At 52.3% G+C, this 18,202-nt stretch overlaps 1 protein-coding gene across 2 annotated transcripts in view; it reads right to left on the reverse strand.

The window, feature by feature from the left end:
• Positions 1-4,005: 4,005 nt before the first annotated feature.
• Capn5 (calpain 5) overlaps positions 4,006-18,202 on the reverse strand; it is a 54,908-nt gene continuing 40,711 nt past the window's right edge. For both annotated transcript variants that reach the window (XM_032892980.1, XM_032892978.1), the window contains exons 4-13: positions 17,129-17,337; positions 13,642-13,834; positions 12,529-12,722; positions 12,020-12,097; positions 10,060-10,255; positions 9,258-9,380; positions 7,062-7,258; positions 6,249-6,364; positions 5,676-5,812; positions 4,006-4,640 (exon numbers count right to left, since the gene is read on the reverse strand). In XM_032892980.1, the coding sequence (XP_032748871.1) occupies positions 4,458-4,640; positions 5,676-5,812; positions 6,249-6,364; positions 7,062-7,258; positions 9,258-9,380; positions 10,060-10,255; positions 12,020-12,097; positions 12,529-12,722; positions 13,642-13,834; positions 17,129-17,337 (1,626 nt within the window). In that variant the 3' untranslated portion in view covers positions 4,006-4,457. The remainder of the gene's footprint in view (positions 4,641-5,675; positions 5,813-6,248; positions 6,365-7,061; positions 7,259-9,257; positions 9,381-10,059; positions 10,256-12,019; positions 12,098-12,528; positions 12,723-13,641; positions 13,835-17,128; positions 17,338-18,202) is intronic.

Consider the following 18,202-nt stretch of genomic DNA (forward strand, 5'->3'; position numbering starts at 1 on the left):
CTCTCCTCCAAAGCCTTCTCCCAGGGGGCGGAGCCCTGGGGGGCCTCCAAGGTCTGGATGTGGTGACATCAGCGTGAGGGGCGGGCAGTGCTGGGGCTGGGACTAATGTCCAGAGGCTGCCCAAGGCGCTGTGTAAAGCACTGGCAGGCTTAGTCCCAGCAGGGGTGCAAGGCATGGAGGCCCCAGGAGGCACTGCTGGCCAGTGTGGAACTCCAGCCTGGGGTCAACCATCTGGGCCTCAGGGTCTCTTGCCATGAGTGTTACTACCTGCTATCTTTGCATGGTTGGGACACCTGATCTTGTCCACCTTGATCATGATTTTGCTGGGTCTCAGCTCTCAGTAGTCTTCCCCACTCACCCAGTTTCTCTCCTTTAGGACACTATTAGGGACCAGATAGAAGGCTTGGTAATACCTGGACCCTTGGGTGGATACAGCATCCAAACAAGGACTCCCCAAGATGCACCCCCATTCCCCGTTGCAGGCCTTACAACCTGCCCCCACAGTCTGTTCTAGGAGTCTTGAATGTGCCGTTATCTAATTATCCAGGCACTTTGCAAAGTCACCTAAGCAGCAGCAGCCTCGTACAGGACAGAGACTCATCTGATGTGTGTGATTTAAATGTGTGATTTTTAAAAGTGGGTGGGTGGGAATGAACAGGACACACATGCTCATCATGGCTAGAGGACCTCCTCCTGAGATGGGCCCCCTTCTCTTCTTCTGCCCCATCTTGACCAGCTGGGACATCTCCGCAGGGAAGCTGCTTTTCAGGGAGTTGTGGTGGTGCTGAGGGGCAGGGATAGGTGGTGGTGGTGGTGGTGGTGGTGGTGGTGGTGGTGGTGGAGGAGGAGGAGGAAGAGGAGGAGGAAATCTATGGTGGGGAAGATCAATGGCACAATGGTGCCACCTGCTGGGCACAGCCAAGTGCTACAAGACTAAGGAAGAACAAGGTCCAAGGCCAAACTGCACCCAATGCAGCCTTCACCCACGGAGCTGATACTTATGGACCAGGTGAGTCACACGAGCCTGCACAGAGTGGGAGAGACACAGGTTGGAGCATCCAGAGCCCAATCGACAGGGTGGCAACCGGGGCAGGTGGGCTTCACTGGGGACCAGGTGCATGGTGGGAAGATGGTGGGTGGGTGAGAAAGTGGTCTCGGAACCATAACAGAAACACTTTCTCAACACCTAAACTCAGTTAAGCAGCTCACCAACTGGAGAAACCTAGAAACCCATGCTTGTTTCCCCAAATCGAGCCACCCAAGATCAAGCATGTGTGCGTAGTTCACCGCGACTGTCGAAGATGCCCATCTTGCCTCACTGTCTCTGCCTAGGCAGAAAAGGAAGTCCTAGCATAGTGCTCGCCCCCCCCCCACCTTGCCTCTTATGAAAGCATTTTTATCCCTTCCTCGACACCTCACACTCCACCCTACCCCTCCAGGTTCGGCCTGCTTTCTGCACCATTCAGAAGGGGCACTGATTTCCAGCACCTGAGACTCTTAAAGGCACCACATCCGAAACACTGCAGAACTGGTTTTAGTTCCTACCAACTTCACTCACCCCTCACTCCTCCAATCTATCAATGTACTCTATCCGCTTCGCTTTCCACAACCCGAACCCAGCTTCTGCCAGTGGCCTGGCCTATGAACTCCTAGCTCTGGCTACCTGCACCTTCCCAGCATCTTTGTCCTGGCCGCCTCTGTCTATGGCCTGCACGTAACTGTTTCCTCTCCACTGGAACAGGACACGGGTCTTGACCTGAGAGACTGAGAGTTAGCTCCTGGGGACTTCTACACTGCCCGATCACGAACACTCCAGTACTACGATCAGATGTGATTTGCACGTTCTCCTCAGTTGCTGGAAAGCTGCTCCAGGACAGGAACTATGCTCCCATGTCTCCACGGTCTTGGACAGGCAGAGCTCAGCAAAGCCAGACCCACGATGACTGGCAGTAGGGAACCTCAAAGATTCACAGAGCTGGGCTCTGACTCACAGGGCAACCAGCAAGGCCAGCTTCATCTGTGATTTCCAACCCTCTTGCTTACCCTTCCGTCCTTATTCTTCCTTTATTATTCTTCACGTCCTTACTCTGGGGGGGGGGAGAATAAGGTAGGGGTAGGAGGAACGGGACAAATGAAACAGACACAGAAAGGTCCCTCTAGAGTGGCAGTAATATTTATTCTGAGAAGATAACAGAGTTCCTCTCCCTTGACCCCAGGGCATAGTAGCCTGGAGGAGTGAAGGCCAGGTCCTGCTGGTCCATGTAGTGTACATCATAGGGCTGATGACTGCAACTGTAACACTACAAGGCCTCCTGGGTGCAAACGGTGAACAAAGCCGCTGCTGTCCCTGCTCTACCCTGTCCCCACCTGTCTAGTCTTCAGGGTTTCCTAGGGACCAGAGGTTCCTTCACAGCCAGGAGCCAGCCTGGCCTAGCTTAAGAGAGAGAAAGCAAGAACAGAGCTGCTGGCCCAGTTCTGCTGGAGGTGGGGGCAGGGGGCAGTGTCTAGATGCCAGGTGAAGCATCTGCAGTCTGCTACTTGGTCCTCGTTTGCCCTGTGCCTCAGAGGGATATGGCTGAGCTGAGACCCACACGCCAGGCCCTGAGAGCCAAGATCGTGAGGCAGGTGCTCATCCCCGCTTCCTGACTGCAGTCTTCGTTTGCGACAGCCATTGAGAAGTGGAGGGATCATGTGACCGTGCAGAGTATACAATAGAGAGACACACAGTGGAAGTGGTGTGGCCTTGCTCTTATTCTTTTAAGAGTCCTCACAACAGGAGTGGCCAGCCCCATGCTACAAGAGGGAGGAATCGAGGCACGGGAGGTTGAAGTGACTTGCTCCTGGTGGGATGCACAATCCCAGGCCCAGGTCATTGAAGGGAAGCCCTGACTGTGCAGGAGGAATCCTCTCATCCTTTCAGTTCAGCTCCTAGCCCTTACTGTGGACAATGGTCCCAGGCCAGAAGAGCCACCATGGAGCAAGATGGCAGTCAGAATCCAGCACCTCCAGCCAGGAATAGGACCACGTAGGAGGGACCAGAGACAGAATATAACAGTTCTGAAAGGAATTGCTGCTGATGACCCAACTGTACTTTTTTTTTTTTTATATATATATCTACTAGGCCTGGTCTGGAAGCTGGAGGAGGGCACAGAGGGGACCTGTGAGCCACAGCACCAGTACCAAACAAGAGTTCCTCAGGAACGCAGACGGCAGCCAGGAAGGAACATCTCGCCTCCATCATTCTCTGAGACTCCTCTGAGAAGGTCCCACTGTGACCGTGCCCTCTTATGCTCAATGTCAAGATAAAAGCAGAAGCCCAACAAAACGAGTTTGAAAAGAACAAATGTGGGGGCCGACCTCCCTTTACACCGAGATTTTTTTTAAATGCTAAGACTATCAAATGCTGAGGACTGAGAGTAACATTTTAGTCTGTACGGACAGTAAGAGTGTGGTGGCCTCCTTAGCTCTTTGGGGTATGCTGGTGGAAAGCCCTCTGGTCCCTGTCTGTGACACCCAACAGATGAACTAGCCCTGAAGGCCTGGTACATCCATCCTACAGTCTTTTCTCCCAAGAAAACCCCAGGGTCCTTCAGCAGAGGCACCATGTGTCCCCCTTGGGTCTCCCACAGCCTTACATCAGCCTGCCTGGCCCAGGCCACTTGGTCCAACATCACAAGTAGAGGTTGGGAAGTCACCAGCATGACCATAGCTCTTCAGGGGCTGAGAGTGAAGTCAGAGCCTGGTCTCAGGAAGGTATCTATCTCCAAGAAGACCTGAGAATCAGCAAGCCCGGGGCGGCTAACAGGGCAAGTCGATAGAGCAATTAAATGGGTGGAGGTGGGGCGTCCTGCGTATGCCTGTAAGGGTTCTTTCAAGATGGTTTTAAAATGATGTGTAGTGGGATTGGGTGTGCAGCTCAGTTGGTAAGCACTCGCCTAGCATGCACAAAGCCCTGGGTTCCACACCCAGTATCACACACACTGGTGTAGTGGTATGGCACTGAGGAGGTGGAGGCAGGGGGATCAGAAGTTTAAGGTCACTCTAAGCTACGCAGCAAAGATCTGGGGAGGGAAGCAACCTCCCCCACAGCAAACGAGGAGAGGGAAGGGACCTGGGACATGGCAGCTTGTGTGTAAACAATTGACGTCTTGGCACTCGTCTGCAGATAGCAGGGCCAGGGGAAACATTTTCAACAGATAGCCCCTTGACGGCAGTGCCCATTGGGTAGAAGGAGCCGCTTTAAATCTTAGGCAAGAAAACTCCCCCACGAGAGGGGAATTCTTCGGGGCCCTCCAAACACTGAGGCTCAGAGAGGGGCAGGGCTCTCCTCGGTCACACAGTGGGTCAGTGGAAGAGCGGGCAAAGGGCCCAGTGTCTGGTTCCCAGGCTGGTCCCAGGCCAGGTGGGGACATGCGAGTAGTGCTGAGGACTAGTGGGGCCGGGCAGGCTGGCTGGCATCAGACAGCCATGAGAGAGGCACTGCAGAGGACACGCACAGCGACGATGCCTGGCAAGTCGCTGGGCTGCCGGCCACTGCGGTCCTGGAGATGGAGGCTGTGCAGGTCCTGCAGGTCATCCGGGGCAGTCTTCAGGTGCACCTGGCCCAGGAATTCATCCTTCAGGACTCGGTGATTCCAGACCTGAAAGGAGAGAGAGGGTGAAGGCGGGGTAAACCTGGGACCAGGAATATTGCCTATGACAGGTAGGGAGTGAGGGCAACGGAGCTACAAGTCTCTTCACTCAGTGCAAGCCCAGTCAGGGAAGAGCCCATGGCCTGGACTGATGGGGTGCCCTCTCCCAGAGCCTCAGGCCCCCCATAAAAGTTACCACTCAGAAAGCTCAATCTGTCACTACTAGATCCAGCAAACTTGAACTGGGGGTGGGGGGTAACCTTGAACTTGACATAGTTATGCCCCCACCCCCACCCAGTCCCATTTTTCTTTTCTTTTTTGAGACCGGTTTCACTATGTAGCCCTTGCTAGCCTGGTCTGCATAGATCAGGCTAGCCTCAAAACTCACAGAGTCTGTCTGCCTCTGTCTCCTGAGTGCTGGGATTGAGGCATGAGCCGCCACACTCAGCACCTCATTTTAACATTTGTGTTGAATTCCTGCCCCTAATGGTCCTTCTAGACTCCATGTCTACAAGTCTGTGATCTAACCCAGTGGGACCCAGTGTTAAGAAAACTTGGAAAATCTAGTAGCTCCCCAGGGTGCTACACATTTGTTTACAGATGGTTTCTTGCCCAGAGAGAGGTGGCTCTGGGCCCGGGGGACACAGGAGAGGGTTCTTGGATAATGAGCTCAGAGTCACCATGCTCCAGCCATGTTGGACTGAGAAGGGAGCCGTGTCCAAGGTCACTGGCATTCAGATTGGTTCCCCAGGGTTCTTAGGAACAGCCACATGGCACACATGATTTCAGAGTCACCTTCTCAAGTGGATCCACTGGTGGACGCTCTGAAGAAGAGTGACCAAGGCTCTGGGCCAGGTCAGCAAAGAGGACCACTGGCCTCAGCGGGGAGACCAACCTTGCTGGCACTCAAGACTCAGACTGACTAATTGTCAGTCACCTACGGAGGAGCGAGAGGTGGGACAAGACAATGGAGGCTGCCCTGGGCCCTACCCCTCGGAGAGGAGGCTAGGGGAGGGGCAGAATATGTTTGTGAGCGGATCTCACCTGCACAGTGATGGGCTGAGACAGTTTCTTGCGATAGAAGATGCCTTTCACATTGTACTCTGGCGTCGAGGTCCCTCTCTGCACAGCTGAGCGAACCTTTTCACCCTCACACTTGATGATCACATATGAGTTTGCTCCTGGAGAGAGGATTGGGGTGCTGGGGTGAGGATGGGGCTGGTACAGAGCCTAATGGGACAGATGTCTGGGAGGTGCCATGCCAGCCTGGTCTTTGTCACAGAGGGGAAGGGAAGACAGGAGCCTGATCCACCTTCCTAGTGCCCTACCTTCTAGGGCCAGGTAGAGGGAAGAGTACAGGGTGGCCTCTGGCCGGAAGTTCTTGCCGACTGTTCCCTGTACCCGGGTTTCTTACCTCAACACCTCCTCAGTCTAGAGAAGCTGCATCTGAACCCCCAGTATCTATCTGATGTCCCCAACACATGCGGGCTCCAGGGAAGCAGGAGGTTTACCTCACATCACCCACTGGATGGCTGGGTTTGCGGGTGCTGTGGTCTCAGGAGGTTGGGGTGGGCACTGAAGGAGAGAGGACCTAAGGTAATGCCCAGGTGAGCTCACCTGTGGAAGAGTCCTTGAGGCCAGCAGCTCCCAGGACATGGACCTGGGTCACCTGCTGAGGGTAGCCACACAGGGAGCTCCAGCAGGTACGAGGGGGCTCATCCAGGCGTAGCTCCCTGAAACAGGGCAGGGTAAGGGGATGAATGGGTGGCAAAAAGGCAGATGTGAAGATGGGGTTCAAAACAAGGAGCTAATCAAACCTCACGGCAAACTCAACCACCCACTACCATAGGCTTCCAGACTCCCTGTTCCATCTCGTCTCAGGGCGGCAAAGTACTTAGCACTTCCCGTATGACACATCCCCTGTTGGGTATTATAGATATTATTTCTCAGCCTCAAAATGGTTTAGCCTACTGCCCCCTAAAGCCAGTCTCCACGGGACAGGTGGTAGTAATGGTAAGACCTGTGTTGAAATCCAGTTGAGGGGTGGCTTGGTCCACACTACCACTGACGGCACGGCGCCAGTCCCTCTTTCTAGAGTTGATCTCTATCCATAAAAATGGAGTGATTAGGCCTCCCGTTTATCTATAAAATGGAGTGGTTAGGTCTCGCATTTTGGGTGTGAGATGGTAAACGAGACAAGTGAAAGCCTTTTTATAAACTGTTAAATGCACATATGAGTCCCTGTTCCTAGTCAGAACCAAGACAAGTTGGGCAGGCAAGCAGGGGAAGAGAGAAGCAATGGACGCCCGTCCCTGAGGTTGCTGGTGCCCAGGCGCCATGCCCTGAGCAGACACATTCAGGCCAGGGCCACAGATTCCTCCAGGCCAGCATGGGTTGTATGGTCACTAGCCCTAGCCCCCAAACACACACCGGCAGTTGGAGGGAACGTCTGTGAAGACGCGGAGCAGGAACTCGCCAGTGTGGCCTGGCTCAAAGGTGGTAGGGATGATGACGTAGCGGCCCTCAGGCAGCTCTGTCCGCAGGAAAACACTCCGTGAATTGATGTAGATGGAGCTGGCGGCCTTATGCTGCAGGCTGTGCATCCGGTACTGGCGGTTCTCTTCCACCTGTGTGGAGACAGGAGATGGCGCAAACGGCCCGCATCAGAGTCTATCCCATCTCGCAGTGGCTACCACGAAAGGATCAGTAGGATACATCGACAGAAAATACCCGGAACTTGCAAATCTATGAGGACAAGATTAGGTTAGTGTTTGGTTAGGGTGTCAAAAGCACAGAGGTCCCTGTGCTCACAGATGAGCACCGGGGAACCAGGGATGTTAAACACACAGGATGACGGCTGGGAGTGGAGGTGGTTGATAAACTGGTGACCTGTATGACTGAGACCACAGCAGATCCTCCCCACAGCCTTAAGATGTCCCATGCACTCACTCTATAGAACCTATCCTTATGAAGACGCCCCATGCAGCCATGTCTTAAGCTCTATTGTGCACACAGGATTGATTTATCACCAGAAAACGTTTTTTCCAAATTGTGCTGTGCTTAAATAGGCCTAAAACGAGCCACCCAGTGTCCGACTCTCAAAGCTTGGACCAACACCAGCTACTGAGTCATATTGAACTGAAGCTCCCTCTCGCCTCACACGGATCAACGCTCTGCTGGCTGTGGTGTCTTGCAGAGACCCCCACAGAAGGATCTATTGTATTGGGTGGCAATGACCTACTGGAGTGGACCGTCTCCTCACAAAGATGAAAAGATAGTGATGTCACTAGGTCATATACTTTAGGCTGCTCACTTAGGTGGTCTATGACTTTTACTTCAAAAATAATAATTTAAAAGTGGAGGTGGGTGAGAAATCCCCTTGTGATCCCAATGACCCTACGAATTTTTACAAACTATTTAGTGTGTGTGTGTGTGTGTGTGTGTGTGTGTGTGTGTGTGTGTGTGTGCGCGCGCGCGCGCGTGCGTGTGTGATGGGGGGCATGCATGCCATAGCACACAGGACACTGTTGTGGAGTTAATTCTCTCCTTCCACCTTCACGTGTGTTCCAGGGATAGAACTCACATCATGAGGCTTTGGCAGCAAGCCCCTTTACCTGATGAGCCCTTCTCTTGTTTTGTTTTGCTTTATAGGAGACAAGGTCTCCTACAGCCCAGACTTGAACTCGCTTTGTAATTGAGAATGTCCTGCAGTTCCTGATTCTCCTGTCACAGCTTCCTAAATGCTGGGATTATAAGCATGGGCCACTAAACCCAGCCTAGCCCTGGAGGTACCAAACACAGTCATTCCCACTGCCAACCCTGCTTAGCCACAGTTCCAATTCACATGATTTCAGTTGCCAACAGTCAACCATGCTCTGAAACAAGCAAAAGGAAAACTCCAGAGACAACTATGTATTTTCAGTTTCGGATGTGTTGAAATCCTGCACCATCTCAACTCACTGGACAGGAGGGGCACGAGTCGCCTTGTTTGGCCAGCACATCTGTATGTACAATGTTCAGTAGCCGCCTTCGTTATGGCTACCTGTAGGGTGCTACCTGCAGTTTGGGTCATCCAGTGGGTGTCTCATCTTCATGGTTTTGGAAGCCTACTCATCATGACTTGTCCAACTTCCAGCCCAAAGCCATGAAATGACATCACCACTGCCAGGACGTCCTAGACAGTTCCCGGAAAAGCACTGCATGACATGATACCAAGTGTCATAGCGTGTCAACACATTATGAATAAGCCAGCACAGGGGAGTGAGCAAATAGTTTTCTCATAAACACTGAATGCTAGGGAGCAGGCATGCACCAATGTCTCACATCCATGTGGGTTCAGTAAGTTCTGAAGATCTGACACGTATCGGGGGATCTGTCATGCCAACTGTCTCTCCCCACATGGGTATCAACTTCCAAGCCAGGGGGAGTGATCAGAGGTGAGTCTGCCTGTCTCTGTGCAAGGTTGCCTACTTCTGTGTATAAAGGCTTCCAACACAAGTCTACAGGAGATGAGAGGCCTAGCCCTGGGGGAGGGGCAGTGAGTCTATCAGTCACACAAGAGCTCACAGAGCCAACACCAATAGCCAGTATCCCTGACCGCAAGTGGTGTGGGCCTGCAGATCTCACCTTATAGATGTCGAAGCCGATGGCCAGATTCTCCCCTTTGCCCTCTCGGCGAGTCGAGCGTTTGGGCCGCTGCTGGATGCAGATCAGCACTTCATCTTCTGGCTTCTTGACTTCAAATATGTACTGAAGGTGTAGCCATGAAAAAGATCCACGGTGAGACCCAGGTCAGCCTCCTGGACCTCGAGAGCCTATACTCCAGAGCGAAGCCCCAGCCGTGTCGGATGCATGAACTTAGGCCATCCCATCTGCTCTCCAAGTCAGTCCCTACTCTGGGAGATGAGCCCACTAACTCATACAGTGGCCACCTTGACTGAAGACTGGGAGAGCTCAATGAGATGGTAAGTGTTCACCTCAGAGGCTGGCATACAGTTGGTGCTCAGTAAGGACACACTGAGTCTAAGGATCAAGTAGATGGACTGCAGCGGAGGAAGCTGCTGGGCAGAGTTCCCAGCACAGCTTGGCCACGCTTCCTGGGCATAGCCAAACTGTGCTACTGTGAAAACAAGGGGGTCTGACCGACTGCTACTCGGCCTCTCACTGTGTCTGAGAGTCGGGACAAGGCAGCTCTGAGTGCTCGAGAGACAGTTTCCCCATTGTGACCATATGCAGTGCAGACAGTAAGACAGCGACTTCCTGCCCTCACACAGTTTCCACCAGGTCCCCCCCCCTGCACAGACAGCCATAATGACTGCCAAAGGACAGCCAAGGACATCCCTGAGTCACTCGGGAGCCGTGGCAGGGCAATGAAGAGGTCTCATGGCTGACCAGGATGACACGGGGTGGGGTCCTTGCGAGTGCCCACCTGTGGGTTCTGGAAGAAAGTGTCCTTGTGGTTGATGCAGCCTCCGCTGCGGTTCTGCTGGGGGTCCTCGTGCCTCGTCCAGGCACCACGCAGCCGGGCCTCCTCCCACGTCTTGTGGATGCTCAGGTAGGACGTGTTAATCAGGCGGCACTTAATGATGTCGGTGAAGTATCGGCACATGTCCTCAAAGGTCATCCTACGTGCAGGAAGGGAATGAGCTCGGTGCGCCCCAGCATGCTCTGAATGCAAGCAAGCAGGGCACAAAGCCATTAAGACCCAAAATCTCCCTCGGGCCTCAGGTTCCTCGTTTGTAAAATGGGATGAACCTGCTGATGGTTGCCTGCCTCACGGGCATGGCAGGGCATTGAGCAAAACAAGAGCGCGTGCGTGCGTGCGTGCGTGCGTCCAGTGGGTTGGCTGTGGCAGCTGTTCACAGGGTTAGTAACCAGTGTGCATATCTTAACATTTCATTGCAGTTTTGAACACTTGTTGTTGGGGGTGGGGCACAGGTGGGCACAGCATGCACTCGGAGGTCAGAGGACAGCCTGTTGGTTCTCTCCTCCCACCATGCGGGGCCCAGGAACTGAAGTTGTCAGGACTGATGGAAAGTGTCTTCTCATCAGCCCTGGCGTGTACATCATGTACAGTCTGTTTCTACCCATTGACTTCCATGGCTGCTGTAAGGCCAGACTCAACTGGTAGACAACGCCCGCCCTCCTGCCCTGGTAAGCGTGAGGCAGTGACCAGGATGTTGCCAACAACACCTCCAGGAGTGTGGGTAGTGCCAGAGGAAGTACATGGTTTGAATATGTTGAGAAATGCCTTGAAAAGCGGCTTTTGCCATACAGGAGCACTGCTGCCATTTTTTAACTCAACTGACTCCTGAGCCAGACTGCACAAAGTGAACTCTGTCCACAGCAGCACTGACTGGAGGGCCTGGCCGGCCTCCTCCAACCCAGCCCAAGGGGGCTCCATTAGGGTATTAATGTCACTGTCATCTGATCCTGGTTGGCCTGCGGGTCTGCATGGCATGTACCTCACATCGGGCACCTTATACCGCGCCCACCTGTAATGGCTGTGAAGGAGAATAGGGCACACAACAGAGTCCGAATAGAATGCTGCAGAAAGGACTCGGGAAGGGATGTCAGGGAATGTGTGGGTGCAAGGGATGCAGGTAGGGGAATGTATACAAAGCAAGGGATAAATACAGGAGAATGAACAGGTACGGGGAGGGGACGAGAGATGGATACGGGATAATGAACAGGTACAGGGGGCTGGATGAGGGGCTGGATGAGGGGCTGGATGAGAGGCTGGATATGGGAAACGAATGGGTTTATAGACTGAATAGGCACAGAAACAGATGAAGGAATGTATTGAGAATGGACGGAAGAAGCAAGGGGGTGAGCAGGTGTAGGTGGTACACACAACAGGATGGTGGAGAAACCGGATGCGAGGGAATGGGTACAGGGTGATGTATTCAGAGGGACGGATTTAGGGAACTGGTTTGGCACACGGAGGTAGGGAATGGTGGACCATAGGGTGTGGAGGAATGAAAGGGAGAGTTGTACGGAATAGCTATAGAGAGATGGACATAAGGGGATGGACACTGGGGGTGGATGAAGGGTGGACACAAGCCAGCAAAGGCAGGGCATGGATGCAGAGGGTTGGATGAAGAGGATGATGCTCTGAGGTGACTGACAGCTGGCTCTGAGGCTTGCCAGCTAAGACTCAGTCTGGGTGACTGAACAGTCCTGGTGTCCCTCAGGTGTGCAGAGAGGAGATGGGGTAAAAGGACCCATCTCCATACAATGCACAGGAGGCACAGGTTAGAGAGGTAGTGTGATTTTTCCAAGGCTACATAACGAGCTGATGATGGCGTGGCCCTGACTCGCTGGCCCATGCTCCTGCCAGGTCCCAGGAAGGTCCCCCCAGCCCAAACTCAAGACAGGAGGACACTCACCAGAATTCACCATCGTCCTGTACGGTCACGCCCATTTTCTCCCTCTCACTCTTGCTCACTTTCTGCCATTCCTCTGACCTGGGATGTGAGTATTGGGGAGGGAACAGTATAAGAGGAGTGGCCTGGCAGGACCACTTCCCCATGGGAGAGCTCTGGGCCAAGCCACCCGCAGAGCAGTGTGGGCAGAGAACTTGGAGGTCATGTCCAGCCCAGCTCTAAGAAGCCTCTGTTTTCTCCCACTAGAGACTGTGATCTTTTTTATGCCAGGGCTACAAAGTAAGGAAATAAAGTTAGTGAGGTGCTGTGACCTCTTGGGACCATTGTCCAAGTACAAACCATGTCACCCTTCTCTAGGCCACTGTCCCCCAACCCCCCAGACACATGCTTACACTGGAAAGTAAGTCTCCTATTTTTTCCTCAGAGCATCTCTCCCAGTGTCTCCCAGTCCAGTGTCACCTCTTGTCCTTGCTTCTGTGCCTGTACCCATCCCCAACCCTGGTGGGCCTCACGTGTCACTCCAGGGCCCGGTCCACTCCCGCTCGCCCCAGGGGTTCCTCAGACGGATCATGTCCAGCTTCTCTGACTTGAAGAAGGCCAACAGGCCATGGCCCAGGCGCACCTTGCGCACATCGGTGACAGCATAAGCATGGCCCTTCACCAGACCACAGGCCAGGCGGGTCTCCATGTCAGCTGCTGTCATAGCCTGCAGAACAAACAGGACAGGAGGGACACACTGGAATCTAAACTAAGGCACTGGAGCTAGGCTAAGGAGCCACATCGGCCCTTCAGGGAGGGATGGCAACTGCAGCTTCACAGAAAGCTCTTGCTAAAGGGTCAGAACCCCAGAGGTCCACACACAGAAGCCCCCCACCTGCTCAGAGTATCGTGGTGCCAACTTGGCCCACTGCAGCTGATTGCTATGTACTTAGAGCTTTTTCAAGTCTCAATACACAGGCCTGGTTGACCTACAATTCTTTATGTATACTTAGCTGGCTTTGAACTTGGCGCGATCCTCCTGCCTCTGCCTAGCAAGTCCCAAGTACTGAGATTACAGATGTGCAGCACCATGCCTGGTGGTAATACTCAGAAATGTTAAGAGATGTTTGTGAAAACCTAAGCAATAGGAAATTGACTTTGATGGGAGTGTTTATACCATGGAACTTAGCAGATGCCATAAATCTAAGTTTCTAGAGAGTCAGCTGACCAGACTCCACAGACAGCTTGCTTATCTTGGGTTCAATGAACTCACCTTTCTCCCAGCAGTGACTGAGCAGAGGACACTCCTAAGAGCAGCTCTAGATCACCTAAAGGAAGTCGGGACTCCCTGTCCTCTACCAGCCTCCCCTTAACTTTTGACACTTTATACCTTGACAAGGTACCTCAAAGGCAGGGACTCAGGAGCCCAGGGGGGTCTGAGTGGGGTGTGAATGGTGTAGGGGCATTGCATGGTGCAAGGGTTGGAGGTGGATTTGCATTGCTGGTCAGCTCTGGGGAAGGGAAGCTATACTCTCCAACTACTGCATCCCCCAGAAAGCCAAGGGTCATTATCATGTGCTGGCTGGGGCCCAAGCTCAGTCCCACTCCCTCCCATGCAAGCCTTGCAGTCTTCCCTGCAGCCCTACCTTGATGGAGGCACTGATGAGCCCGCCTCTGCTGTGCACCTTCAACACACGTTCAAAGAGCTGGCTTCTCTTAGCCTCATCTGTGGCCAAGTCCCCCTCGGTCAGGTCGATGGGTTCCGAAACACCGCCTGTGAAATCCACCAGTGCATCGGCTGTGTTGCCTCCATCCAGGGCCTGGTAACAGCCTGCCAGCCTGGAATATCAGGAAAGGGATTCCCAGTTCACGCTCCCGGGCAGTCCGAATCTCTGAACTCACACAGGAGCTGTCTGAAGCTCAGAAATCAGTCAGACTCTACAGTCTCAGAGCAAGCCACAGTACAGCCAACATTAGAGACCAGGTCTTAACTCCCAGGCCCTCAGTCGGCTGGTGCTGGTACACACTTTTAATTCCAGCACTTGGAGGTTACACAGAGTCAAAACCAAACCAAACTAAACCAAACCAACAACTAAACAAAAACAAAACAAACAAAAAGCAAGCAAACACCTCCCAGGCCCCCTCTGTTCCACTGAACACCACTGTAGGACTCATTCCCTAGGCTTTAAGAGCCCTGTTCAAATATCTATCAGTTCTTCTTAAAAGTGTTAAAGTTCATTTATCTTTTGACATAATTCTGGACAAGTGACATGATTTGTAAGGACAAAAATGTATAACTCTAAAAAATTTATTTTAAAAACAAATGCTGAATTTATGCCCTGGAACATTCTAGAAAGTACTAGAAAAGAATCTTTGGAGTAGGGGAAATGCCTGTTTGTTATGCTTGCAAAAAGCACTACAGCTAGATCCCAATTATGTTTTGAGGGGTTAGCAATAACTCCTTAAAGTAGCTACTAACCAGACGTGATGAAGTGTATGTGGAATTGGACGATCCGTGTTTGGTTTCTTTAAGAAACTTTGAAAACATGTCAGTCATCTATTATGTGTGACACTGTGACTGTGAACATGGCTAGCAGATATACAGTACATTACCATCAGTATGCATTGAAAAGACACACCCACAAACACAGTGCCTGCTTTGTAAGGATGATGATGAACAAAAATGCACCAGAGATGTTAAAAGAAGCTGGCAGGGTAGCACATGCCTGGAACCTCAGTACTTTTGATCGTGAGTTCAAGACCAGCTTCTGCTACATAGTGAGCTTGGGGAAAGCCTATATGAGACCCAGTCTGACAACTAGAATGATACTGAAAGACCTGTCCTTGTTACAAGGAACAGGGTACAGAGAATAAAAGAAGTACCTGAGGTACAGATACTAACAATGGCCTAAAGCAGGGAACGGCCTTCACTGTTTCTATGCCAACTGAATTTGCTCTAAAAGGAACACACTCATCTACAACAGGGGAGGCAGCTCAGTGGTTAAAGCAATTGCTGGGTAAGCCCAAGGGCTAGAGTTCAAACTCAGAACCCAAGAAAATGCAAATGGATGTAGGGGCCGCCTGTAAGTCCAGTCTTGGCTGGCAGAGAAGGGATGCTGAGAGCAAGCTATCGAACAAGACTGGCTCTATCAGTGAGCTCTGGGTTTGATTGAGCACCCCTGCTTCAGTGAGTAAAGCGAAAGAGCAAGCCAGAATGTGTCCAACCTCAGTCTCATGACTCCACATGCACACACATACATATGCACTACATATATATACACACACATGCATATATCCATACTCACACACATATACATTCATACACACATGCATATACACATACACATACATATGTACTACATATACATACACACATGCATATACCCATACTCACACACATACACATTCATACACATGTGCACATACACATACCCACATATACATTCATACACATGTGCACATACACATACACACATACACATATACATACACACATACACACATATACAGACACACACAGACACACATATAAACATACTCATGCACACACACCCACACACAAGTATACAAGTTTGCCCACACACATAAAAACACACATAAGTACACAACACATACATGAGCACACACACACACACACGAAAGAGGAAATAAAAAATTAAAAATAAATAAACAATAAATTCAAAAGCAAGCATAAAATGGTGCAGCCACTGTGAAGATGTCCTCAAAAAGTCACATTCTGAACTGTCACATGACCCAGCAGTTCCCCTGCTAGGATATCCTGGGAACGGGTGACAGTGGAGCCTTGCACACCCACAATCTCAGCAGCACTATTTACAGCAGCCCAGAGGCGGATGCTGCCCAGGAGTCCATCTGCAGGCCGAGGAAGTCAGACTTGGAGCCGCAGTGTTTCAGCATTGCTCATTAGTGAACAGAAGTGGGAATAGGCTGTCATGTGACCAGACCTTGACATGATCACACTGAGCAAAAGCAGCCAGACACAGAGGAACAAACAATCATAGGAGCCCCTGCATATGTGGTACCCAGAATAGGTAGAAACAGGCAAGAAGAACAGGAGTTCACCAGGCCACAGGAGGGGAAAGGGAGTTATTGCTTAATGGGGAAGAATTTCTGCTAGAGAGGGATGTGCAAAGATTTTGGATGTGGGCAATGGTGACAGCATTGAGGGCAGCAGTTACTGGACAATGAAGGGAGCTTAGAGAGAAGTACTCTGTGTTTGTGTGTTTTTGTGTTGTGCTGTGTTGTGTGTGTGTGTGTGTGTGTGTGTGTGTGTGTGTGTGTGTGATCAATAAAACTAAGAACAAAATCAAGAGCTGGAATCGTAGCTGAGTGACAGTGGTGCCTAGCCAGCAGGAGGTCTGACGCCGCGGCCCCACTGGAGGTAGTAGAAACACAATGGCCACCAAGGGACCAGCTCTGCTTTCTCAGGGTCAAATCTGCAGGTGTCTTTCCCTGCATATGTCTTTCCAATTCTTTTTCTCTCTTCCACACAGGCTCTTAAACTCACACTCTTGTGATTCCTCTCACGCTCCCTGCCACCTCCGACCCCTTCATGTACAACCTCTAAAGACCTCGCACGGAAGGGGACCCAGGGAGAGGTTCCTTCCAAGCTGGCTGGAACCAGCTGGCATTCCTGTCCCCAAATGTTCCACACCTCAGTGCTGGAACTGGTGCTCCAGCTTGGCTGGTGTTCATTCTGTGCCAGGCCCTACAAGAGGAAGACGGGCATCTGGCCCATGCTGCACCATCCAGACCAGATGTCAGGGGCCACATCGCAGGAAAGGCTCCCAGGGAGTTCAGCAGTGTGGGCTTGAGGGTGAGATCCACTGCCGTACATGAGTGTCAGTCTGCCCAACTGTGGCAGGGCGCCTGCCTTCTCCCAGGTCTCCACCGCACTGATAACAGAGCGAGTTGGCAAGGTTCTTGGGCCTAGACTTTGACTTTGCTGTGTGCTAGGCACCAGCCCCTCACCTCTCGTCATGGGAGCCTTTCCTAAAGGCCCACGGGGCCCATCAGCAGCCCAGCTGGCCTGGCCACTCAGTCTGGGCATCCTACTCAGACAGTTGCACCTGGTCAACCCACCTGGCCACCCCGCCTGGCCATAGCCACACCTACTTGGCATAGGCCTTCTCCACCAGGGCACACCAGAACTCATTTTTCGAGTTGGAGTGGCAGTAAATGAGTTGGTTGTTGACTGTGGGCAGCCGGTCATCGACGACCACGTCCACCCACTCCCCAAAGCGCCAGAAGTTGAAATGGAAGATGCCAGCATAGCTGTCGGGCTTCTCGGGGTTCCATTCCTGCTCCTTCCAGTCTGGGATTACCTAGGTGGGGAGAATGGAGGCATTGAGAGACATCTGGCTTCTGAGAAAAGAGGGGAACATGTGGCCAGAGAAACAGGACGGGAGTGCCGGAGTCCATCCCAGCACTGCATGCACACTGTGGGACTTGGTGAACACTCTGGTCTTGGGACTTGGGTGTCACGTCTGCCAGGCCCTTTCTAGCCACGGTGGTGCAAGATCCCACAGGCCCCCCTCCCTCACATCTGTTCCATCCACCCCAGCCATCCAGGTCAGCCCTGATGGAATCCAGCAGCCATGACAGATTCTTCTGTCTCCCTCTCCACCTAAGCAGCTCTTCCCAGTTCCTGCCTTCCTCTGGCTTCCCACCAGCACCACCCCTCACCATCTCTGGTTCCAAGACACTGTAACCCACAGTTACTCTGGTCCTCGTGCAGTGGCAAACAAAATGGCGCCACTCCCCCACCGTGATTCCCCACCCAGCCTCATTTCTCTACTCTCTCACGGTTCCCATGTCCAGTTCCCTGACCCATTCCTCACTTTCCTCCATCAGTGGCCACTTCACTGTCCAGGGAGCCCTCCCTAACTCTAGACCAGACAAGGACCCCAACCCCTCAGCCTCTGGGCCAAGCATTTCTCTACAATCTCAAGTGCCTATGTGGCCCTTCACCCGAGGTCTGCTGCTACCTCTGCAGGGTCAGCTCTCTGCGGGCAAGGCTATTTACTTGCTCCCTTCCACCAAGCACAGGGGCGTGTGTATCATGCATTTGTTGACTGAACGAATAAACTGGCAGACATGCATTAGGACTCTAGCATCTAGTATTTACGAAGCTCCTCGCAACTGGCCAGGGCCTGACACAAATTAGCTCAATGTATCTTCACAGTAGCT

This window comes from Rattus rattus, chromosome 2 (genome assembly GCF_011064425.1).
Source record: "Rattus rattus isolate New Zealand chromosome 2, Rrattus_CSIRO_v1, whole genome shotgun sequence".
Classification (NCBI taxonomy): domain Eukaryota; kingdom Metazoa; phylum Chordata; class Mammalia; order Rodentia; family Muridae; genus Rattus; species Rattus rattus.